Source organism: Equus asinus, chromosome 5 (genome assembly GCF_041296235.1).
Source record: "Equus asinus isolate D_3611 breed Donkey chromosome 5, EquAss-T2T_v2, whole genome shotgun sequence".
NCBI classification, from domain to species: Eukaryota; Metazoa; Chordata; class Mammalia; order Perissodactyla; family Equidae; genus Equus; species Equus asinus.
The window spans coordinates 47,185,135-47,211,222 of NC_091794.1; the positions used below are offsets into that span (position 1 = coordinate 47,185,135).

General features: G+C 37.7%; 1 protein-coding gene across 1 annotated transcript in view; it reads left to right on the plus strand.

Moving 5' to 3' along the window:
• The window catches only part of SPATA16 (spermatogenesis associated 16), a 199,136-nt gene extending 173,445 nt beyond the window's left edge, over positions 1–25,691 (plus strand). The window contains exon 10 of the mRNA XM_014866864.3: positions 24,866–25,691. Coding sequence (XP_014722350.3) covers positions 24,866–24,988 — 123 coding nt within the window. The 3' untranslated portion in view covers positions 24,989–25,691. The remainder of the gene's footprint in view (positions 1–24,865) is intronic.
• The last annotated feature ends 397 nt before the right edge of the window (positions 25,692–26,088 follow it).

A 26,088-nucleotide genomic window follows, 5' to 3' on the forward strand; every position in this document is an offset into this window, starting at 1 on the left:
TGAATCCTTCCAGAAACTCTTCTGAGAGAGATGGCACATGTGGCACTGTGATTCATTGGCTGGGCATTTGGGCTGCCTAATACAGGGTGAGGGGGCACAGTTGTGTCTCTCTGAAAGGGCTGCTGTCTTTTCAAAGATTCAGCCACCGTACCACTCATTTGCGAAGCAGTTTTTCCAGCAATCAGGCTTTTCCTGTGTGTCTTGTTCTTTAAGGAGTCTCCACAGATTTATTGCAATTTGATTATGAATCTTCTCAGCTTCTGGTTATGGGCTTCCTCATTAGCATATCCCCAAATTCCTTTACAGTGTGTGCTCCAAGCACTGCCAAGCAGTTCTGTTCATGGCATAATGCAGATCGTGTAGAGAAACCTAAGTGCTGTTGTTGCTGACCATGCTTGGGGGAGGAGGGGAAGAGGCTCTGTGGACAAGGAGGAGCGAAGCAAGGCTCAGGGCGCTGAAGAGGCCAGATGCCTGGGATAAGTCATCATGGTTCCTGGGATAAATGAGTCCACACCAGTAGGTGTCCAGGCGGCAGCTGTAGTGAAGGAGCGTCCACCAATAGTCCTAGGAAACCTCCTGACTGTGGTCAGAGGCTGGGTCCTGGGGCAATCGGACCTGGGGGAGGTCCTCCTCCTCAGAAGTTAAACACTTCAAAGCCAAGTCTAGCCTGGGAAGTAGAGAAAGCCAAGAGCCTTGGTCTGGCCATCCTCTCCCACCACAGTACAATGCTCCAAGACTAGAGGGCAAATTTCAATTATCATTTAAGCCAAAAAAACATTTTTCTTCTCTGACTTAAAGGAAAAACTTTGTGGTTAATTTGCTAAACATTTTCAACAGCTGTATTGCTAATCATTCACCTCTCACCTGTTCTTTGCTTTTTCTCCAATATTGGGAATACCTCTTAGATACTTTGTTGGCTGAAAGTATTCTAAAACTTTGATGATTTGGCAGGAAATTTCTGCAGCAGAAGCATTTCTGTGCAGGAGTCGAATGCCAGCATGGCCCTCATCTAGGGAGCATGTATCCAGAAGCTTTGTCATGTTAAACCAGAAGTTTATCAAGGAGCAGATGAAGCTAACTGCCATTGTGCTCACATGCCTAATAAAATACTGTGTTACCCCACAAATTATCAGACTGTGTTAGTCTGTTTGAAGCCTGTTTTTGAATAACTATCACAACCAAAACTAGCTATAGAAAAACTTATTTCAGATAATTAATAATGTGATAACAAATATTATCATAATTACTATTGATCTTTAATATGTGCCAAGCACTTGAACAAGTTATCACATTTCACGATCACAACTCTAAGAGAAAGAGGTCATTATCTCTCCTTTGAAAGATGAGGAAAAAGAGCTTTGAAGAATTAATAAGGAAGCAAGCCCAAATTTGTAGTGACAGGGTTTGGTTTTGATCAGATTCATTTGGGTCAAAGGCTCTGTTCCTAATCATTAGTTAGAACACTTATGTTAAACCAAATGCAGCTACTAAAAGTCAATGGCACCAAGAACATAACCTTGCCGAAGCTCAGATTCTGTAAGACAGAATGAGATAAACTTTGAGTCTGTTTTGAGTGAGATAAGAGCATCATAGGCTACAGTAGCCATCCTCCATCCTTCTCTAGATCACAGCTGTCTAGCCCAGGTGGGGACTTATCCAGACTGCTGTGTGGCAACTGCCTGACCAAATCAGAACCTGGCACACACTATCCCCTGGATCATGCTGCTCTTACTTCCTCCTTCACCATCCCTCCCTTTATAGACAGACCATGGTTAGGTTTGCCTTAATAGCTTAGCTTCCGTCTTCCTGCACTTTTAGAACTTCAAGAAAACAGCTTGGCAATCTAGTCATCCTTGTAGTGTATTTACTGTTGCTCTGCACATCATTCTCGGGGGAGGTATCTGAATTAGCATTCTATAATGCACCAAGCAGGCTCTCAATGAAAACATAATTTCAGAAGCACATGTTACCATAACCCCTCCAAGCTTTACCCTCACAGCACAGAGCCCTCAAGCCTGGGACTGGACAGCACATTTACTGCTTCACTTCCTGGCTCTCTCCCTGCCTGTTCCACCAGTGAGCTAAAGTAGAGAGGGGACTAAAACAGAAGTTGAAAATGCTCATATTACTCCAACCCTACTAGAATTTTTATCTTTATAGAAGCTTTTCAAAATGCCTCTTTCAGAAGTTCAGTGAAATATTCTGAGATGAGGGAGGGGAGCATATATCTCGATTGTAGTTTGAACTGAAGAGAGAGTTGCAGTTCATTCTAAAAGTTACTCTCTTTAAATTACCAAGAGTGTCGTCTTTGCTTGGCAGCCCAGCATTTTATTGCAGGTACTTTATACATTAAGTTTTGCAATCCTTTATAATTCTGGAGAATAACAGAATAACAGCTTACACCACTTGGTAGCTAAATGAACCATAGGACATCTTCCATTCTGTATTGAAAGTGGGATTAATACAGAGTTCAGAGCAAGTGACTTGCAGCTCATTCAATCATTTATGGTGTACTCATTATACCTTTCATCTCTTGGAGAAGGGCAAAAACGAAAACACCTTTACGTGCAAGCCTAAGGGAAGGTGTGAGTCATTTATCATTCTGTTTATTACTTTCTTAAAATGGTGCACATGGAGGAGGGGACAAAACTGTCATCTAAAACACATACAAATGCCATAAGCACAAACACACCCATATCTCTTAGCATCGGTAAAACTCTGTGCATGTAAAACTTGTGTGTACTCTGCTAAAATGGCCTTCTTCTGGAGAAAAGACTGTGGAGAGGAGTGTGAGCTGGCTGGTGAAAAGACGAATATGGACCTATGTTAGATCCTTACCTAGAGATAGGATAAAGTTAGGTCCCTCTCTTATTGAACTAAAGGGAATTCAAGAGGCTTTTAACTTCTCAAGTCCTCTTAATTGGAGAGAAGATGTCTTCAGCTTCACAATGATTCACTTCATCCTACTGATGAAGATATTTAGAAGCAACTGAAAACTGATTCAAGAAATAAAAGTACATCTCCCTAAGGTACAAGAATCAAAAATTACTCTTTAAAAAGTCATGATAGAGGACTTCCTCTTCCAGGAATATGGAGTACATGTGCTCTTCCCCATTCCTCCCATTAAGTACAACTAAAAACACTGGACATTATATGTAAAATGAATATAGGACTCTGAAAGATAGAATGAAAAAGCAGACAACCTAGGTACATGGGGACCCAAGGAATGACATGGTGGTGAATTCACTTGATTTTTTGGGGTGGGGGGCTTGTATATCCCACACTTGTACTGAAAAGCCAGTGACCCAGAAACAGTAACATGTGCAGATAAAAAAAAAAAAAAAGACAAAAGCCTGCTTTCTCAAGCCAAAGGAAAAGGAAAGGGGCAGTCTAGGCAGACAGAAAACTCAGACAATAATCATTCCACTCCAGCCAAATACCACAGAAAAAAGTGGTGGTCCAACCCCACCCATGACAGGGTGTCTTAACCTTCCCACACTAATAGGGTGGCATCACAGAATAACAAATAGGGAGCCTGTTTTTCCATCCACACTGGGTGGTTGGCACCCTTTCCCACCCCACTAGTGTGATATCAGAGGAGGTCTAGTAGAAAGTCAGGATTCTCACCACCCACCAACAATCATGAGCCTCCCTCCTCAACGTGATGTGAGTGGAGGCCAATGGGGAGCAGGGATGAGGTACTACCAGCTGGACAGGTATCATTGGAAACCTAGTGAGGAGTTCAAATGCTCATACCCACCCGGAAGTAATGAGAAGCCCCTCCCTCAGATGTCAGTGTAGGCTAAGCAGAAAACTTGAACTTTTATCCTCACATGGCAGTAATGAGGCAGTGCTCCTCCCATTTCCTGCCATAGCAGTGTCAGAAAAATATAGCTAAACCAGAAAGTTTAAATAAGTCCACAGTTTCATAACATAATACCCCAAATGTCCAGATTTCAACTGAAGATCACTTATCATACCAAGAACCAGGAAGATCTCAAACTGGAAGAAAGACAATCAACAGATGTTAACTCAGAGATGTTAGTGATATTAGAATTATCTGATAAAGCTTTTAAAGCAGCCATCATAAAAATGTTTTAATAAGCAATTACAAACACGTTAAAACAAATGAAAAAAATAGAAAGTCTCAGAAAAGAAAGTATCAACAAAGAAATAGAAGATATAGAACCAAAGAGAAATTTTAGAACTGTTAAATATAATAAATGAAATAAAAAACCTCAGTGGAGGGACTCCACAGCTGAATGAAGGGGAAAGAAGAAAGAGTCAGTGAAATGAAGACAAGACAATAGAAATTACCCAATCTGAACAACCAGGAGAAAATAGGCTGGAAAAAAATAAACGGAGCCTCAAGGACCTGTGAGATTATAACAATAGATCTAACATTCCTGTCATCAGAGTCCCAGAGGAGAGGAGAAAGAGGATAGGACCAAAAAAGTGCCCATAGAAATAATGGCTGAAAACATCCCCAATTTGGCAAAAGACATAAAACCATAGGTTCAAGAATCTGAGTGAAGCACAAACAGGATAAACTCAAAGAAATCCCCACCAGGATATCTCATAGTCAAACTTCTGAAAACTAAAGACAAAGAAAAATCTTGAAAGCAGCAAAAGAGAAATGATACATTACTTATAAGGGAAAAGCTATTTGAATGACAATGAATTTCTCATAAGAAAATATGGAAGCCAAAAGTAAGTGTAACAATATTTTTCAAGTACTGAAAGAAAGAAATTGTCAACTCAGAATGCTATCACCAATGAAAATATCTTTCAGAAATGGAGGAGAAAATTCAAACATCCTCAAAAGAAGGAAAACTAAGAGAATTTGTCAACATCCAACCCACCCTAAAAGAATGGCTAACGACACTTCTCTAAATAGAAAGGAAACAATGAAAGAAAGAAGCTTGAAATATGAAGAAAGCTGAAAGAATACAGCAAGCAAAAATGTGAGTAGAAACATTAGACTGTCTTTCTCCTCTTTGTTATGTTTAATGATGGAAGCAAGTATTATAGCATCATATAATGTGGTTCTAAATATATTCAGACTTCCAGTTTCCAAGTCCTCATGTAAGCAGCTTGGAAGTCACCACTCTGTCCTAACAACAAGTGAAAAACTGAACAGACTAAAGAATCCAACTCTTCCTGGATTTATAACAGAGGAGAGGACACAGAGCAAACCACTGCCCCCACGATCAGAGAGACTGACAGGTGAATGCAGGGAGACGTGGCTTCCCAGAGTAGAGACTCACCTGGGGACACTGCGACAGGAACTGGTGCTCGAGTAGGAAAACCTGAACTGTAACTAATAAACTCCTGAAGAATCACTGCGAAAAACTCTGAGAATAAAAATTCCAGGGGAACTCAGTCATGGGGGGTTCCACACAATATTATGAGATTTACCTCCAGGAGTTCAACCAGGTTCTCATAGTAAATATCACACAAAAATCCCCCTGGGCCTCTAGCAGGAGGAGGGGAAAAGGAACTATTCTGAAACATACCAGAGCACTCTGTTCTTCTTAGCAAGGCCTGTCCTCAGAGGAAACTAGTAACCAGAGCCTAACTGACCCAGGGAAGAAAAATACCCAACTCCAGCCCATTCTAGCCATCTTGTCACACCTAAGAGGGGGGAGAAAAAACTGAGAAACACTTGTGAAGTTCACAGTCCAAAGGCATAGGCTCACTAAAAGACCTAATCATAGCGCTATAGAATGCTTCCCCTCACCTCACAGCTCACAACCACATTACTAAGGCCCTATTTGCAACAGTTCCTTTTACCCAGTACATCATATCCAGCTATCAAGAAAAAATTACAAAGCTTACCAAAAGGCAAAAAGCACAATTTGGGGGACCATCCCCATGGCCTAGTGGTTAAGTTCAGCATGCTCTGCTACAGCAGCCCAGGTTTGGTTCCTGGGTGCAGACCTACACCACTTGTTGGCAGCCGTGATGTGGCAGTGACCCACATAGAAAACAGGAAGATTGGCACAGATGTTAGCTGAGGCAAAATCTTCCTCAAGCAAAAATAAAAACCAACAACAACACAATTTGAAGAGACAAAGCAAGCATCACAACCAGATACAGCAAGGATGTTGGAATTATCAGACCAAGAATTTAACACAATTATTATTGACATGCTAAGGGCTCTAGTAGACAGCATGCAAGAACAGATGGGCATTAATAATAGCAACAACATACAGGCATGCCTCAGAGATATTGTGGGTTCAGTTCCAGACCTCCGCAATAAAGCAAATACTTCAATAACGTGAGTCACACAAATTTTGGGGTTTCCCAGTGTTTACACAATACTGTAGTCTAAGTGTACAATAGCATTATGTCTTAAAAAATGTACATACCTTAATTTAAAAATATTTTATTGCTAAAAAATGCTAACCATCATCTGAGACTTCAGCGAGTCATGATATTTTGCTGGTGGAGGGTCTTGCCTCAATGTTGATAGCTGCTAACTGATCAGGGTGGTAGTTGCTGAAGGTTGGAGTGGCTGTGGCAGTTTCTTACAATAAGACAACAATGAAGTTTGTAGCATCAGTTGACTCTTCCTTTCAAGAACGATTTCTCTGTAACATATGATGCTGTTTGATAGTTTTTTTCAGAATTCTTTGAACTTTTTTCAGAATTGGAATCAACCATCTCAAACCCTGCTGCTGCTTTATCAACTAAGTTAATGTAGCATTGTAAATTGTTTGTTGGCATTTCAACAATCTTCACAGCATCTTCACCAGGAGTAGATTCTATCTCAAGAACCACTTTCTTTGCTCATCCATAAGAAGCAACTCCTCATCTGTTGAAATTTTATCATGAGATCACAGCAATTCAGTCACATCTTCAGACTCCATTTCTAATTCCAGTTCTCTTGCTATTTCCACCACATCTGCGTTACTTCCTCCACTGCAGTCTTGAACCCCTCAAAGTCATCCATGAGGGTTGAAGTCAACTTTCTCCAAACTCCTGTTAATGTTGATGTTTGACCCCCTCCAATGAATCACAAATGTTCTTTGTGGCATCTAGAGTAGTGAGTCCTTTCCAGAAGGTTTTCAACTTACTTTGCCTAAATCCATCAGAGGAATCACTATCTATGGCAGCTATACCCTTATGAAATGTATTTCTAAATAACAAGACTTGAAAGTCAAAACTACTCCTTAGCCCATGGGCTGCAGAATGGGTGTTGTATGAGCAGGCATGAAAATATTAGTCTCACTGTACATCTCCATCAGAGTTCTTGGGTGACCAGGTGCATTGTCAAGGAGCAGTAATATTTTAAAATGAATCTCTTTTCTGAACAGTAGGTCTCAACAGTGAGCTTAAAATATTCATTAAGCCATGTTGTAAACAGATGTGCTGTCATCCAGGCTTTGTTGTTCCATTTACAGAGCACAGGCAGAGTAGATTTAGGGTAATTCTTAAGGGTCCTAGGATTTTTGGAATGGTAAATGAGCTTTGGCTTAAAGTCACCAGATGCATTAGCTCGTAACAAGAGTCAGCCTGTCCTTTGAAGCTTTGAAGCCAGCATTGACTTCTCCTCTCTAGCTATGAAAGTCCTACACAGCATCTTCGCCCAATAGAAGGCTATTTTATCTACATTGAGAATCTGTTGTTTATTGTAGCCACTTTCACTAATTATCTTAGCTAAATCTTCAGGATAACTTTCTTCAGCTTCTTATCAGCAGTTGCTGCTTCACCTTGCCCTTTTATGTTATGGAGATGGCTTCTGTTAAACTTCATGAACCAATCTCTGTTAGCTTCAAACTTTTCTTCTGCAGCTTCTTTACCTCTCTCAGCCTTCACAGAATTGAAGAGAATTAGGGCCTTGCTCTAGATTAGGATTTAAGACAAAAGGAATTTTTTGGCTGGTTTGATCTTCTATCTAGACCACTAAAACTTTCCCCAACTCAGCAATAAGGCTGTTTTGCTTTCTTAATTTGTATATTCACTGGAGTAGCACTGATAACTTCCTTCAACACTTTTCCTTTGCATTCACAACACAGCTAACTGTTTGACACAAGAGGCCTAGCTTTCAGCCTGTCTTGGCTTTTGACATGCCTTCCTCACTAAGTTTAATCATTTCTAGCTTTTGATCTAAAGTGAGATATGTGTGACTTTTCTTTCATTTGAACACTTAGAGGCTATTATAGGGTTATTAACTGGCCTAATTTCAATACTGTTAAGTCTCAGGGAATATGGAGGCCTGAGAGGAGGGAGAAAGATGGGAGTATGGCAGGTCACTGGAGTAGTCAGAACACACGCAGCATTTATCAAGTTCACCATCTTATGTGGCTGCAGTTCATGGTATACCAAAACAATTACAATAGTAACAAAAAGATCACTGATCACAGATCACCATAACAAATATAATAATAATGAAAAAGTTTTAAATGTTGCAAGAATACCAAAAGGTAATTCTTCAAGGTTACCAAAAGGTAACACAGAGAAACAAAGTGAGCAAATGCTGTTGGAAAAATGGCTCTGATAGACTCGCTCAATGCAGGGTTGCCACAAACCTTCAATCTGTAAAAAATGCAATATCTCTGAGGTGCAATAAAGTGAAGCACAATAAAATGAGGTCTGTCTGTATTCAGTTATGTGTGCTTATGTATATATCATATATATCTGCTTATGATTGCTTATATATAAGTAAAATGAATGATAGCAATAATACAAGGGATAGGAGAAAGGAATTAGGATTATTTAGTTAGTGTAAGGTAATCACACAGCGGTGTAATGGTATAGTGTTATTTGAAAGAGAATTTGGATTGATAGTAACTGTATATTGCAAACTCTAGGTCAATCACTAAAAAAAAGTGAAAAAAGAAGAACTGATATGCTAAGCAAGGAGGAAAAAATGGAATCATACAAAATGCTCAATTAAAACCACAAAAGGCAGACAAAGAGTGGAAGACTGTTATGACTTTGTTAAATTAACATTTAAGTAGAGCACAAGGTTCCAGATGATAAGCCCTGGTTTAACCAAAGACCCCAAGAAAAATTGAAATAGAGAAATTTATTACTCATAGGTCCTGGAGGAACCACGAAAGGACACACAGAGAGATTGAGGCAAGGTACAGGCAGGGAGAGAGATAGGACCTGGGGCAAATACATTTATTAGGGTCCATGGGTGAAGTGCTTTGCAGGTGCCTGGCTAAGTCCAGATTGGTCAATTCAAACCAAAAAGAAATGGGTTCTGGTAAGCTCCATAGAGGTCTTATCTAAGGAATGCACAAAAGGAAGGCCCTGGGAAGTGGGGGAGAATGTTGATCACAAGGACTGTTGGGAAAGTCTTATCAGGAACTTACATTTGCTTGTGATTCTGTGGACTATTATCTATGACATGCACTTGCTTGAGGAGGCTAGTGTCAGTTTAAAGCCCCCCACAGGCCACTTGGCCAAACAAGATGGATGCCAAAGCAGCAATACCATGGAGTAGCTTAGCCAAACTCTCGGCAAAGATAAAGATAGGAACAAAGAACAAGGGAAACAAATAGAAAACAGTAATAAACGTGGTAGATATTAATTCAACTATATCAATAATCGCTTTCAATGTCAAGAGTCTAAATGCACCAATTAAAAGCTAGATTGTCAGAGTAGACCCAAAAACATGACCCAACCATATGTCGTCTACAAGAAACTCAATTTAAATATAAAGACACATATTAAAAATAAATAGATGGAGAAAAATATGACATGCTAACACTAATCAAAAACAAGTGAGAGTAGCTATATTAATTCCAGAAAGAGGAGATTTCAAAGTAAGGAAAGTAATCAGGGGTAAATAATGGCATTACATAATGATAAAAGGGTCAATTCTCTGAGAAGACATAATGTTTCTTAATGTGTATGTGTCTAACAACAGAGCATCAAACTACATGAAGCAAAAACTGATAGAACTGCAAGGAGAAATAGATAAATACTCTATCCTAGTTGGAGACTTTAACACCCTCTTTCACAAATGGACAGATACAGCAGGTGGAAAATCAGTAAGGATATAGTTGAACTAAACACCATCAATCAACTGGATATAATGGATATCTATGTACTACTTTATCAAACAATAGGAGAATACACATTTTTCTCAACTCATGTGAAACACTCACCAAGCTAGACCACTTTCTGGGCTATAAAACACACTTTAAGAAATTTAAAATAACAGAAATCATATAATGTCTGCTTTCAGACCACAATGGAATTACACTGGAAATCAGTAACAGAAAGATAACAGGAAAATCTCAAAATACATGGAGATTAGACGACACACTTCTAAATAACATGTAGGTCAAAGAAGAAATCTCAAGGGAAATTTAAAAATATTTTGAACTAAACAAAAATGAAAACACAGCTTGTCAATTTGTGAGATGCAGTGAAAGCAGTGTTTAGAGGGAAACTTATAGCACTGAATGCATATATTAGAATGGAAGAAGTATCTAAAATAATCTAAACTTCACCTTAAGAAACTAGAAAAAGAAGGTCAAATTAAATCCAAAGTAAGCAGAAGAAAATAAATAATAAGTATTAAAAATCAATGAAAATGAACACAGGAAATCAATAGAGAAAATCAACAAAACTGAAAGCTGATCTTTGAAAAGATTGAAATAAAATTGATAAGCCTCTAGCCAGGCTAAGAAAAAAGAGAAAGGACACAAATTACTAATATCAGAAATGAAAGAGGGGACATCACTACAGATCCCATGGAAATTAAAAGGATAATAAAGGAATACTATGAACAACTCTAGGCCCACAAATTTGATAGCCTAGATAAAATGAGTCACTTCCTTGAGAGACACAATCTCCCAAAACTCACACAAGAAGAAATAGACAATCTGAATAGGCCTGTATTTATTAAAGAAATTGAATCAATAATAACCTTCTAAATGCATGTAGAGAAAATGAAGGCAATTATAAATGAGTGAGGGTAAAAAGACATTAAAGAAGGTAAGGTTTCCATACTTCAAATGAAGACACCAGTAGACTGAAAAATTATATACATGTACATAAAGGAATTGAACTATGTGTAAAGATACATCAGAACACTCTGGATAAATCAAAATGGAATTCTAAAAAATAGTCAATACCTATAGGAAAGTAAGGGGAAAAAATGGAGAAGCAAAAACCAAAGAGAACAAAAATAAAACAAAAAATAAAATGGCAGACTAAGTCCTAACATACCAATAATTATATTAAATGTAAATAATCTAAATATACCTTTTAAAAGACAGAGATTAGAAAAATGGATTTAAAATCATGATCCAACTATATAATGTCTACAAACTCAGTTCAAATATGACATAGGCAGGGTAAAAGTCAAAGGACGGAAAAAGATATATCACACAAATATTAATATTAGTTAAGTAGTAGTGGCTATATTAATATCAGACAAAGTAAACTTCACAGCAAAGAAAATTACCAAAGACAGAGAGGGGCATTATATAATGATAAAACGGTCAGTCTACCAAGAAGACATAGCAATTCTGAATTTGTATGCAGCAAACAACAGGGTTGCAAAATATATGAAGTAAAATATAGGATTAAAAGGAAAAATAGACATTTTCACAATTATGTTTGGAGATTTCCACTCCTCTCTTTCAACAGTCAATAGAACAACTAAACAGAAAAATCAACAAAGATATAGAAGTCCATAACACTGTCAACTAATAGGATCTATTTATAGAACAATCCATTCACCAACAGCAGAATACACATTCTTTTCAAGTGCCTATGGAACATAAAACAAAACAGACAATATCCTGGGTCATAAACCTTGACAAATTTTTAAAAACTGAAATCTCAAACAACGTTTTCATCAACTGCAATAGAATCAAACTAGAAATGAAGAACGGAAAGGTAACAGGGAGATCTCTAAATACTTGGATAGTCCATGGATAAAAACAGAAGTCACAAGGAAAATTTTAAAAATACATTGAACTGAATGAGAATGAAAATACAGCGTGTCAAAATTTGTGAGACACAGCTAAAGTAGGACTGAAAGACAAATTTATAACACTAAATGCATACATTATAAAAAGGAAAATATCAAATCAAAGATTGAAGCTTCGCCTCAAGAACCTAGATAAAGAAGAGAAAAATAAACCCCAAACAAGTGTAAAGAAGGAAATAAGAAATATGACTAGAAATCAATGAAATTGAAAACAGAAAAATAGAGAAAATCAATGAAACAAAGAGCTGGTTCTTTGAACAGATCAATAAAATTTATAAACAGATCAATAAAATCCATGACTAATGAAGAAAAAAAGAGAGAAGACACAAATCACCCATGTCAAGAATGAAATGGGATATCACTATAGACCCCTTCAGACATCAAAGGGATAATAAGGGAATACTATAATCAACTCTACACATACAAATTCGACAAATTAGATGAAACGTACCAATTCCTCAAAAAACACAAACTACCAGAACTCAGCCAATATGAAATATCTTAAATCACCCTATAACTGTTAAGGAAGTTTAATTTATAATTTAAAACTCCCCAAAAAGAAATCTCCAAGCCTAACTGGTTTGACATCAATTCTACACAATCTCTTTCAAAGAAGATAAGAGGATGAAACACTCCCCAATTCATGTTATGAAGTTAGTATTATCTTGATACCAAACAGGCAAAGAGTACCAAAAAAAAAAAAAATCCTGGGGCTGGTCTGGTGGCATAGTGATTAAGTTCACACACTCTGCTCTGGCAGCCCAGGGTTCGTGAGTTCAGATCCCAGGCACAGACCTACACACTGCTCATCAAGCCATGCTCTGGTGGCATCCCACATATAAAATAGAAGAAGACTGGCACAGATGTTAGCTCAGCAACAATCTTCCTCACCAAAGAAACAAACAAAACGTCCTGTAAACCAATATCACTTATGATTACAGATGAAAAAATCCTTAAAATATTAGCAAATAGAATTCAGAAATATGTAAAAAGAATTATATGTCATAACTGAATGAGATTCATTCCAGAGATTCAGGGCTGTTTGAATATTTGAAATTCAATGTAATCTACCATATTAACAGGATACAGAAGAAAGAAAATCATATGATCATATCTATTGATGCCAAAAGAGTATTTGACAAAATTTAACACTCATTCATGATAAAAACTCTCAGAAGTCTAGGAATAGAAGGGCACCGCCTCAAACTGGTAAACAGCATCTGTGAAAATCCTACAACTAACCTTATAACTTTAGTGAAAGACTGCTTTTCCCCTAAAAGGAAGAATGAGACAAGGATGTCAGCTCTCACCACTCTTATTCAACATTGTGCTAGAAATTCTAGCCACTGCAGAAAGGCAAGAAAAAGAAATAAGAGTCATATAGATTAGAAAGGAAGAAATAAAATGTCCCCTACTTGCAGATTGCATGATTGTCTACATGGAAAATCCCAAGGAATTTACAAAAAAACTCTCAAAATGATAAGTGAGTTCAGCAAAGTTGCAAGATACAAGATAAAGGTACAAAATTCAATTGTTTTCTTTATACTAGCAATGATCATAGATGCTGAAATTTAAAATACAGTACCATTTACAACTGCTCAAAAAAAGTGAATACCGTAGTGTGAATATGACAAAACATGTATAGAATTTGTATGCCAAAAACTACAAAACAGTGATGAAAAAAATCAAAGATCTAAATAAATGAGGAGACATACTGTATTCATGATCAAAAGACTCAACATAGGATAGACGTCAGCTTCTCAAAATTGGTATATAGGTTCAATGCAATCCCTGTTAAAGTCCCAGCAAGATTTTTCATTGATAAGGACAAGAATATCCTAAAATTTATGTGGAAAGGCAAGGGAAACAGAATAGCTACAACACTTTAGAAAAAGAACAAAGTGGGATTAGTCAGTCTACTTGATTTCAAGACTTTTTATATAGCTATAATAATCTAGACTTCATGTCATTGGTGGAGTGATACACACATAGCTCACTGAAAGAAAATAGAAAACCCAGAAATAAACCCACATAAATATGTTCAACTGATTTTTTTATAAAGATGCAAAAGCAGTTCAATGGAGGAAAGATAGTCTTTCAACAAATAGTGCTGGAGTATTTGGTCATCCATACACCAAAAAAAGAAGAGCTTGACTTAACTCTTACACTTTATATAAAAATTGACTCAAAATATGGAATTATAAAACTTTTATGGAAAAAAAACACAAGAGAAAATCTTTGGGATCTTACTCTATGCAAAGAGTTCTTAGACTTGACATCAAAAGCATGATCCATAAAAGTCTAATTGATGAATTAGACTTCATCAAAATTAAAATTTTTGCTCTATGAAAGGTTATTAAAAAGGATGAAAAGGCAAGCTACCAAGCAAGAGAAAATATTTGCAAACCCACGTATCTGACAAAGGACAAGTATTTAGATTATATTTAAAAACTCTCAAAATTCAACAGTAAAAAACAGTTAATCCAATTTGCAAATGGGCAAAAGATGAACAGACATTTCACCAAAGAGAATGGGCAAGTAGGCTCATTAAAAGACATTTAACCTCATTAGCCATGAGGAAAATGCAAATTAGAACCACAATGAGATAAAGCACTACACACCTATCAAAAAGGCTAAAATAAAAAATAGTGGCAACACTAAATGCTGGTGAGGATGCAGAGAAATTGGGTCACTCATACATTGCTGGTGGCGATGTAAAATGGTACAGCTACTGTGGAAAACAATATGACAGTTTCTTTGTAAAACTAAATATGCAACTTACGTGACCTAGAAATTGTACTCCTGGGCATTTATCCCAGAGAAATGAAGTCCTATGTTCACACAAAAACCTATACACAATTGTTTATAGCAACTAAATTCATAATAACCAAAAATTGGAAGTAATCTAGATATCCTTCAATGGGTGAATCGTTAAACAAACTTTGGTACATCCACACCATGAGATATTACTCCACGATAAAAAGGAACAAACAGTTGATACACACAACAACCTAATAAATCTCCAGAGAAGTATGAAATTATATACTATATGATTCCCTTTATATAACCATCTTAAAATGACAAAATTATAGAAAAGGACAACAGATTATTGATTGCCAGGGGTGAAGGAGGGTAGAACCAGGATGAAAACAGATATAGTTACAAAAGGGCACCATGAGAGATCTTTGTGGTAAGGGAGACTTTCTGTATCTCGACTGTATCAATGTCAGTATCCTGGCTATTGTATTCCACTATAGTTTTGCAAGATGTTACCATTGGAGCAAACTGCATAAAGATTTCACAGGTTCTGGGGCCAGCCCGGTGGCACAGTGGTTAAGTTTGCACATTCCGCTTCTTGGCAGCCCAGGGTTCACCAGTTCGGATACTGGGTGCCGACATGGCACCACTTGGCAAAAGCCATGCTGTGGTAGGCATCCCCTATATAAAGTAGAAGAAGATGGGCATGGATGTTAGCTCAGGGCCAGTCTTCCTCAGCAAAAAGAGGAGGATTAGCAGTAGTTAGCTCAAGGCTAATCTTCCTCAAAAAAAAAAAGAAGAAAAAAGATTTCACAGGTTCTTCCTGTATTGCTTCTTACTCAGCTTGTGAATCTATAATTATCTCAAAATAAAGAGTTAAAAAATGTATTATATATTCAAACCTTCAGATAAATTATTCCATTAAATGTTGAAAAATAATTTTTTAAAAAGCCGTGATACATGGTTTCCTGGACAAAGTGATAGCAAGGTGTTATAATTGTTTTTAACACTATACTAAGCATAATAAAAAGTGTTACCATTATGGGTATTTTCACTCAAGAGTTGGTAATATGGTTTAGCAGAAAGGTTTTTTGCATGGTTTGTAACATCTTGGGGGTAGGTGTGTCAGATTTTCACATTGTATTTTTATGACTAAAATACTGAATAACATACCAAATTCACTAATTGAAAAAGGAGAAATATGAGGTTTGTTTGTCTGTTTGAATGCTAGCCAGAAGCTAAAGGAAACTGCTATATTATGAATAGCAGAAACAACTCCGTTTCAGAAACTGTTTATTTTAGAAATTAATTTCAAGCCTGTTTGAAAACAATTGTCATTCTAATAAGAATGAAAATTCAAAACATTTTGGATGATAAATATTTAAAAGCATTTGGTTTGGAAACTAAACTGGAACAGAGCAGGGAAACTAATGTTAGCAAATCCACTGTGGTGGAGTGACATGTCTCGTTTGCCGAGAGGATTTTGGTCCACACTGCTAATCGCTGGACATGCATTCTCATTCTATAACCACCATCACAGTTGTATAAACCTCATATTTGTCCCTGAAGAATCCAATTCTCATTTCATCTGCCCTTTTTCTTCTTAAAAAAATCTTTAGAACTTTACTAAAAAAAAATCCTTTGAGTACCCAATTCCTGAGTCATAAACATGTGCAAACAAACCCCTATAAACACTCCTAATCCTCTCTCCTTGGTCCAGACTACTTGAAATCCAATAGGAAGTCCCAATTCATGCCCAGCGTCTTCCTTCTCAGTGTAATTTACCCAGGCTTTTGTGTTCAAGGTCAACTTTCTCTTACTGCCTTCACCGGAAAGAAACCACCTTAGTTCCCAAGGTGTGCACTAAGCCTGTGCTGGAGGCACCAACAAAATAGGGAGCATCAACCAGTGGGGAAAGTGAATTTTAGAAAGCATCAAGGTCATGTTTGAGAGGAGAATTAGAACTTAATTGAGCTTCCATTCACTATATGGCTTAGTAGTTGTATTAGTTTGCTAGGGCTGCTGTAACAAAGTACCACAACCTGAGTGACATAAACAACAGAAATTTGTCATCTCACAATTCTGGAGCCTGGGAGTTAAGAACACAGTGTCCTCGGGGTTGGTTCCTCCTGAAGGCCGTGAGCAACATCAGTCCCATGCCTCTCTAGCTTCTGGTAGTTTGCTGGCAATCTTGATGGTACTTTGGGCTGTTGGAGTATCACCCCAATCTCTGCCTTCATCTTCACATGGCACTCTCCCTGTGTGCATGTCTGTATCCAGATTTCCCCTTCTTATAAGAACACCAGTCATTTTGAAGTAGGGCCCACCCTAATGACCTCATTTTAACTTAATTACCTCTATAAAAACTCTGTCTCCAAATAAGGTCACATTGTGAAGTATTGGGGATTAAGATTTCAACACAAGAACTTTGAGGGAACTCAATTCATTCATCCCAGTAGCATTTGATTTTAAATGGCTTTGGGAGGAAAAGGGCCACCCAGATCGTCACAATGAATCTCCTTCCACTCTACCACATCTGAATGAGTCCCTTTCAAAGTTCTATTAGGCCACTGCCGTGTAGTCCCTTGTGATCATCTCTCACCAGCGTTGCTCATGTTGAGCTTCTTTTCATTTCTTTCCTTCGTTTGCCCCATTCCTAACTCTATTGGCCTAAAATTCAGTTTCTTCCTCAGGAACACCGTTGGTCTCATGGCCAGCCTTCGCATAATAAATGGAAGGCAATAGCGTTGTTTTCACCTCTGGCTCACATGCCTTCAGTTTTGTTGTTGTTAATGCCATCAAGTCGATTCTGACTCCTAGCGGCTCTGTGTACAGCAGAGCAGAACCCTGCCTGGTCTTTTTGCACCATCCTCTCACCTTCTGCTGCTCTATCAGACAATGCTCCACTGCCATCCATAGGGTTTTCATGGCCAGTTTTTTCCAGAAGTGGGTGACCCGGTCCTTCTTCCTGATCTGTCTTAGTCTGGAAACTCCCGTGAAACTTGTCCACCATGGGCAACCCTGCCCTTATTTGAAATACTGGTGGCATAGCTTTCAGCATCACAGCAGCACGCAGACAACACAGTAGTCATCCTATGGGTGGTGTGGTTCCCTGACTAGGAAACGAACCCAGGCATGGCAGTGAAAGCTTGGAATCTTAACTACTAGATGGCAATGCCTTCAATTACCAAATAAAAATAGGTTGAATCTATGTGCAAATGAAGCCACAGTCAGCACCACAAAATGGAGGAGAGTCAATAGCAATTCTCCTTCACAAGAAAGTTCTCAAATGAAGAGAAGGTCACCTGATCCAAAGACATCCCCCATACTTTCCACTTACACGTAAGATACAAACCAATTTTACAGGTAAAGGTTATTGGAGTAAATGTTTGAGTACCTTTTAGCATACCTATATTGAAAGTGATTATGGAATAGTTGTATCTGGGAAAGCATATGATTTTAATCTGTAAAAATTCTTGCATTTTATCCTGGAATAGAGTAGAAAAATCATAAGTTTTGATATCCTGAAAAAATATCAAATCATTAACTGAAAAGGAATATTTTAGTTCCAGTGAATAACCTGGTGCAGTTGTAAAACAAGAAGGAAATGAAGTGTACTGTGAACTACCTTCTGCTGTTAAGCTAACCTTAATAGGGGCCCGTTGGATGCAAGATAAAATTTTGATACATCTGGAGAAGAAAATATAGGTCTTATAGATGTGATAATTTTATGCCTGGGATAGAGGGGAGGCCTAAGAAGCCCAGTATCTATGGGTGTTTATATTAACCAGTTCAGTACCTTTCATTCCGTACAAACTACAACAGAGGAAGTGATTGGATCCCTCTCGTTTCCACAGTGCTTCTCCACGTGGTACAAGGAAGATTGTAACGTGTCTTCCTCTCATTGAGCATCTTTCTGTAGAGTGAATCAAGGCCAAACCTACATCATAAAATTAGTAATTTAAAGTTGGAATGGATTTTAAAAGTTTATTTAATCCAATCCCCAGCTCACACACAACTCACAGATACTTCCTGCCTCCAAAGGAGTGGTCTAGGGTTTGATTTTCAGTCTCTGGTGATGAGGGTCACCATGCCTCAGCCTGAAATCCCTTCTGTTTTTATACAGTTGTGAAAAAACAGTTATACCTAATATTGATATAATAGCTACTTTTCGATTATTTGACTACTCATTCAATTATTCGTTGATTCAACAAATATTTATTGAGAACTTACTATGAAACCACCAGGCACTGTACAATGTACTGCTGTTACAACCTTCATGAGTGCTTAGCCATTTATGAAGAGATTTTCACAAACATCAAGCCATTTAACCTTCACAAAAACCCTGTAGATTATGATTATTATTATTAATTTGTTATTTACACTAGAGATGAGAAAATTAGAGTTCAAAAGTTAAGTCACATCACTAGTAGAAGAATTGAGTACCAAACACATCCTCTCATTCTGGATAGCACTCTCTTTCCAATATATAAGCTACACAAAACAAATCCATCACTCTTTCCACAGAAGAGCCTTGATATAACCCAAGACACCACAGATTCCTGATACATTTTCTCTTCTCATATTAAACACCCCCATATCTTTCAACTTTTCTTCCTATAATTTGGAGTTAAGACCCAGGGCACACCCAGAACTGAGCATGATAGCCCAGATGTGATATGACCTGAGCAGAGAAGGGAGAAAACCATTGCCTCCTTTGAGACAGACATTGTCGTCTACAATCAGATCGGATTTAGGGGAGGGAACCAGAGAATACTGTGATTTATGTTGAACTTGCAGCTAACATATGCTCTCAGAAACTCACATCTCTCCCCTCCTTTCTTGGCCCCCTCCTAATTCTGCCTTTTGTATAGTGGAATTTTGAGACCTAATCACAAGACTTTAATTTCTGTCAAATATCTAGACTTAGCACAGTTACTGAGGCCGTATCCCTCACAGAGTAGAGACCAAAAACACAGTGACTTAGGTAAAGTTGCTTAGCTTTTTATCTTATTTCACTTTTCTATGTATTTTTTTCATTTATGTTTTTCCTATTTGCTGGGCATACAATTCCAGATTCAAGTATTAATACTATTACTGAATAATAGCAATTCAGACTTATGCAAATGCTTCACATAAATTGTTTGATTTAATCCCACTAGAACCCTGCGAAGCAATTGACAGATGAGAAAACTTAGGTTACAAGAAGTTAAATAAGTTTATCCAAAGTCTCACACCAAGAAATTGCTGAAACTGGGATACTAACCCAGATATATCACTTCAACCCAGCAGGTCATATCTCTGCCATGACCACTTTTTTGTTCCAAATAACTAAAAGCATCATTTTTTTGGCTTGTTTTTCTTAGCGCTTTTTAACTGCTAGAATGCTTCTCACGTGGTGGACTACAAAACGGTGGGTTGTTTTTTCTTTTCAATTTGGAGTTTTGCATCATTCTGCCTTTTAGCCTAGTACTAGGCTATTGTTACAGGTCTGTTTTTTAACACATTCCTGATTATGTGAACTTTTTTTGATCCCTTGTATTTGTCACTAATCGAACTCATTCTTTTTCCCTAAAACTGTTCATCTAGCTGTATTCCTTGCCTCAGTAAGAGATCATCATTATCTCAAGTTAGAAACTTCACAGTGATTCCTAATTCTGACTGTCTTCTTATCCCAACACAGACTTTTTCATCAAGACTGCAGCCCCCACTTCCTAAATGTCTCTTAAATCCTTGATGCAGGCCCTCATAGTATTTTTCATATCTTATTGCTCTGGTCCCCTAATTAAACCACTGGCTTCTAGTCTCCCTGGCTGCATGTCACTCCACAGAATGGCACCAGATTGCTCTTTCTAGCCACATAGGTAAATATTTTTCAACTTTTTGCAAGCGGACCCCAATCTATATTTCCTGCTGTATATATCTCTACTCCCAGTCCCCTCATGCCCACATCTACGCTATAAGCAACTCATCCCTATCAAATAACCCATGTTCTTTCACAGCCTTGCTTCTATGGATGACGTTTCCTCTGTCTGGAATGCACTTCTTGTCCTGACAAAGACCCGGCTCCTCTCACCTCCAATATACCTTCATGTTCCTTCAGATAGAATTCACTGTTCTGACATTTTTGCTAATAGAACTTTTGTACGTAATTCTTTTTTCTTTTTTTTGAGGATGATTAGCCCTGAGCTAACATCTGCCTTCAATCCTCCTCTTTTTGCTGAGGAAGGCTGGCCCTGAGCTAACATCCATGCCCATCTTCTTCTACTTTATACATGGGACGCCTACCACAGCATGGCGTGCCAAGTGGTGCCATGTCCGCACCCAGGATCCGAACCCGTAAAACCCGCGCCACCAAGAAGCGGAACGTGTGCACTTAACCGCTGCGCCACCGGGCTGGCCCCTGTACGTAATTCTTAAATAAACATTTATGCATTGTTGCAATCATTTTTTCATTAACTGCCTTTCCTACATGAATGTGAGATCCTCACAAAAATCATCTTGACATTTTTGTTTATCTCTCTAGTATAGCGCCAAATACATAGCAGATGTTCAATAAATATTTGCACGAATGTACTTCCTTTGAAATCTGCACTGACTAGAAATTTTCCTGTAATATATATAGATCTATTTAGTTACCTCCACATTTCTCCCTAATTAGCATTATTTGTTTTTATACTGTTAGAATTTCAATTTTGAGATCTCCTGTACTTCTCAGCCTGTCTTCTCTTTCAGAGTTTCATATTCATCTTTGTTCTGAACTTTTTGAATCTACACTAAATTCTCACTGATAGACTTTTGTGTTAATGAATTAAAAGGTCCTGAGAAACTAGTTGATGACAATTTCCTTACTTTTTGATGTGGATTATGACTGATAGCCATGTGGTACATGAGAATCCACCCTTCTTCTGAACTTCAGTTCCCCTCTATCATCTGACATCCCAAAATTCTCTGAAAGCTCATTTGGTCTGACGTCCATGTCTCTGTAATGCCAAGTCAGCTTTGACACATAGATACACGAGAAAATGTTACGTGCTCTTCTTGTAAATGGGAAAATTAGATCTAGAATGACCAAGTAGCCTGTCTTATATAGTTAAGCAAGTAGATTCTGTATGGAAAAGAAAAACTAATAAAACCTCTGCTCCAAAATCTGGCTCATTTCCTTCCTGACATGCTTACATATTTCTTTGTGTTTTATTTCCCTAAGGGCTTTATAGAACTTTCTATCACTTGCAATCTGTTCTTCTTAGTTATATGAATCTATTTTCTCTTCAACCAGCATTTTTCTTTCCTTGACTTAAAAAAAGAACATAAAGAACTAGCTTCACTAAAAACATGTCGCAGCTCTCCTACACGTCAGTAAGTACAGAAGCTAAAATTGGCTCACTTTACTGCATATTGTGTCATTCATCTCATGGTATAATCTAAGAGAATAACCTCTGATTTGAAAAATGTGAGGGCTCATCCTAAGACTGGACTACTTAGATCTGATGTCAGTACAAGTCATGGAATTTTTGACTTGGTATGTCCTTGGAAATTATCCAGGCCAACACTGTCTTCACCAAAGCTGGGTGAAAACTAAGCTCAGAAAGGCCAAGTGGCTTCTCTGGGGTCACAGATTGGGGTTATAAGCCAGGCCAAAAGCAGACCTCAACACTCCTGACTCCTTATCCAGTGCCCTGTCTACCTCTGCATGTTTCAAGTATGGAGACCACACTTGGTTGTTACTTTACCTCAAGAGTCTCAAAGCTAAACAATGGTAATAGGATGATGGCATATGAATGTAGTGATTAATTTGTAAAAGAAAAGAAAGCCTACTGATATGCTCCCCACCAGGCAGCACTTTGATTGGGGAAACACACATTGGTTTCTGAATGTCTTCACTCTGTTATCAGAGAGTGGGATTGTTGAGGATCTACCATATCCTAGGTGTTGGGAATAGTGAACAACGTGGACCTAGTTCCTGCCTTACGGAGCTTAAAACCCAGATGAGAAGACAGTATACAAATTATTGTAAACAGTTATGTAAAAAATTCAATATGCAAAGAGATGTATGAGCTGTTACTGAGAGAACCAACCCGGTGTGGGTTATCAGGGAAAACTTCCTTGAGGCACTGATATTGAACCTGAAATGCAGGCGATGGGTAAGGGTTCCAATGGACTATTCCACCAGAGGCATAGCATTAAGAAAATACACTGTGCAGAGAACACTACACAGCTGTGCTCAGATAACTGAGAGACATACCACATGGCTGAGGCAGATGGAGTGATAGGAGACAGAATTAGAGATGCAAGTGAAACCAGATCAACCAGAGCTATGTAGGCCATGTTAAGGACTTGGGAATCCACTTAGGTATTTTAAGCAAGGGAAAAATGTGACTGGATTCACATTTTAAAAAGATCATTCCAGTGTCCTTAGGAGAATGGGTTGAAAGGACAGGGTGTAGACAGACCAGGTAGGAAGCAAACACGTGGGCCAGGTGAGCCATGCATGTAGCGTGTACTCTAAACCCCCCAGCTTAATTCAGTGATCCTCTCTATTCCAAAGACACGTTGTGTTTCTTCTTCTTCCTCTTTTTTAGTGAATAGCAACCCAGTTAGTCAACACTGCTCTTAATAAACACAATGAAGAAAAAAACAGCAGCCACCTAATGGATATTTAAAAACAATTATTTTTCTGTATCATTGAAGGAAGCCTTTTTGTTGCATCAGGATTGTAATTTTAAATTGTATTTGGGCTAATTGCAAATATTCTAATTGTAAAGAGCTTTGATTTAAATGATACATTTTCAGTGCAAATAACATGAGTAAGTCATCAACTTTGAAGTAACAGTAAAGTGTCATCCATTATGTTTGTTTTGATTGTGCTCTATGTTAATTTGTTACTTATGATTTTGGTGTAATTGGATGGTATAAATGTATGGAATACATAGAATAAAGCATTGACTTCATGACCATCCAAAAATATTCTGTCAAATTATTTTGATGATTGCCGCAATGATTAGACATCATAAACAACAATGCGCTTTTGGAAAAATCTAGCTGAAGTAATTTTAGGTTTTCAAAAGAATTATTTTCACATAAATAAGTTACCTTTTTTTCTTAATGAAACCAGTGGACAGTTTACGTCACCTAGTGTGATATAAGACCTAAGTGTAACATATAGATGAGTGCTACCATTTATTATTCTCTTTCTGACAGTCTGAATTATCTTTTGGATACTACTCTGAATGATAAATCAAGTGATTTAAAGGTAGAACTCAAAATTGGAAAATTGAAGTCGTAAGTGCTTTTATCTTAAGCAGATGATATGTTCACGCACCGTGAATAGTAAGTGCCCCAGCTTTGAGCTACCTTTATGACAGTGGGCTCTTCAGTGAGCGACTTGAGGTTAATACAATATGCAGGTCCTGGGAGTCAAGGTTAAGTATGAATTGTTACATCTGCAGCCTTTCATGAGGGCCCAACTCAGCATATATGTAAACTGTTTTATTCTGTAGTTCTTTCTGACAAATCGTATAATACATTCAACCAACTGTCATTAAATAATTCCAAGTTTCCTTTGGAGAAAAACTAATAGTTTATTTTTAAGAATTATTGTTTTGTATATCATGATTTTTATCTTATTCCCTAAGGTGTGGCATTTTTTAAGGAAATGTATTTTTTCAAAATTTCCTTTTGATTTAAAAGAGAAATGTTTCTTGCTCAGAAAATCTGGAATATTCATTTTTTCTCCCAAGTTGGCCAGGGGCATACAAACGCTAGAATCTCTGGCTTTGAGTAGGGTGAATTTGTTTGTTTTCATTCTTCTGTTTGATAACAAATTAATTTTTCACTATTCATTTCTTTTGGAAATCCCTGGTTTACCAACCATTAAAGACAGCAAGTGATAAGAATCCTCATCCCCATACCCAGTACATAGGATTGTGTGATAAAGCAAACTCCTGGATCTCTGCTTCAGGTTCTGAAAACAGGGGACCTGAAATGGACACAGGAGGTTTTTGTGTTTAACTGTGTCTGCCTGTGCCAGTTCTGTTCCCACGTGGACCTGTATGTGCCATTTAATTTTAAACACCTCACCATTTTTGTAAGTATACAAAACCTGGGAAAACAACAAATCTTGTTGTATCTGTTTATTTCTTCTAGGTTGGACAAATTGAAGACTTTCTATACCACTTAGAGGATAGTTTCTTAAAAACTAAAAAGCTGAGAACAGCTCGAAGGCAAAAAACAAAAATGAAGCGGCTTCAAACTGTGCAGCAAAGCTAGTCACCAGGGAACAGGTGCTACCACCAGGACCACCCAGGATGCAAGGGCGTCCCCCAGCCTGACTGTGACAGCCCCGTGACAAAGGCTTAAAGAGGGAAGAGGTGACACTCCCCTCGGCTCATCTTTAGCAAAGATGTTCTATACTTCATTAATCTCGACTGGCAGCAATAAATGTTCTCAGCAAGTTTGTCTCGGCTCTTGTTCAAATTCATCTTGTTTACTTAAATAGCTTATAAAATAACCATTGCTCCCTCTTCAATCTGCTTTGTTCTTTCAAAATTGACTAAGATATACCAGGTTTACCCAAATATGCTTACAGTGTATGTATATATTCAAGTATATTTGTTAAGAATTATTCACATGCCAAATACAGGTATGCACAGACAATATAAATAGAAATGTAAAAAATTATAAAACTGATAATATGCTTTCTCGATCTTATAGAGATAGTTATGTGGTATGGCTGATATTGTCAGTTATCTCGTTATTCTTTCCTCTGGACCCTTTTTATTCCCTCCCCTTCAATGACTCAGCACAAACGCACATATATGAGAAGGTGGTGAGTCGATAGCCATCACTCAGGACCTCAGCTGACACCAACAAGGGGCCTTGAAGATAGGACAAGAAGGAGGAGCTCAGAGACAGAGTAAAATAGACAGGAAAACATAATTTTTAAAAATACTGGAAAAAAATGAATAGGATCTTAGAGTACATTGATAATAAACAACATGAAAAGGAAAAAGGGAATAAAATAGTTAGTGCTGAATTTTTAATTATGTAGTGAAGTTGTAAAAGAATCAATAATTTAGTCTTAAATGTATGTTAATTGTATAGTCATAATTATGCAGGATATAAATATTTAAAAATTTTGACATAAAATAGGACGTTGATTTCCTTGGGGACTATTTGCTTAATTCTTATCTTTGTCAAATTGTCCCCTCTTTTCTACCCCACTGCACCCAGAGAACACCACCGTTGCCACCACCTTTCCTCAGGTTAGTTATTAATACGAATATAGTCAGTTAAAGACACTGGAGTTTAAGAAACTCATGTTTCTAAACTCACACTAGCATGATGTCTCAATTCTGTTCTCATAAGTA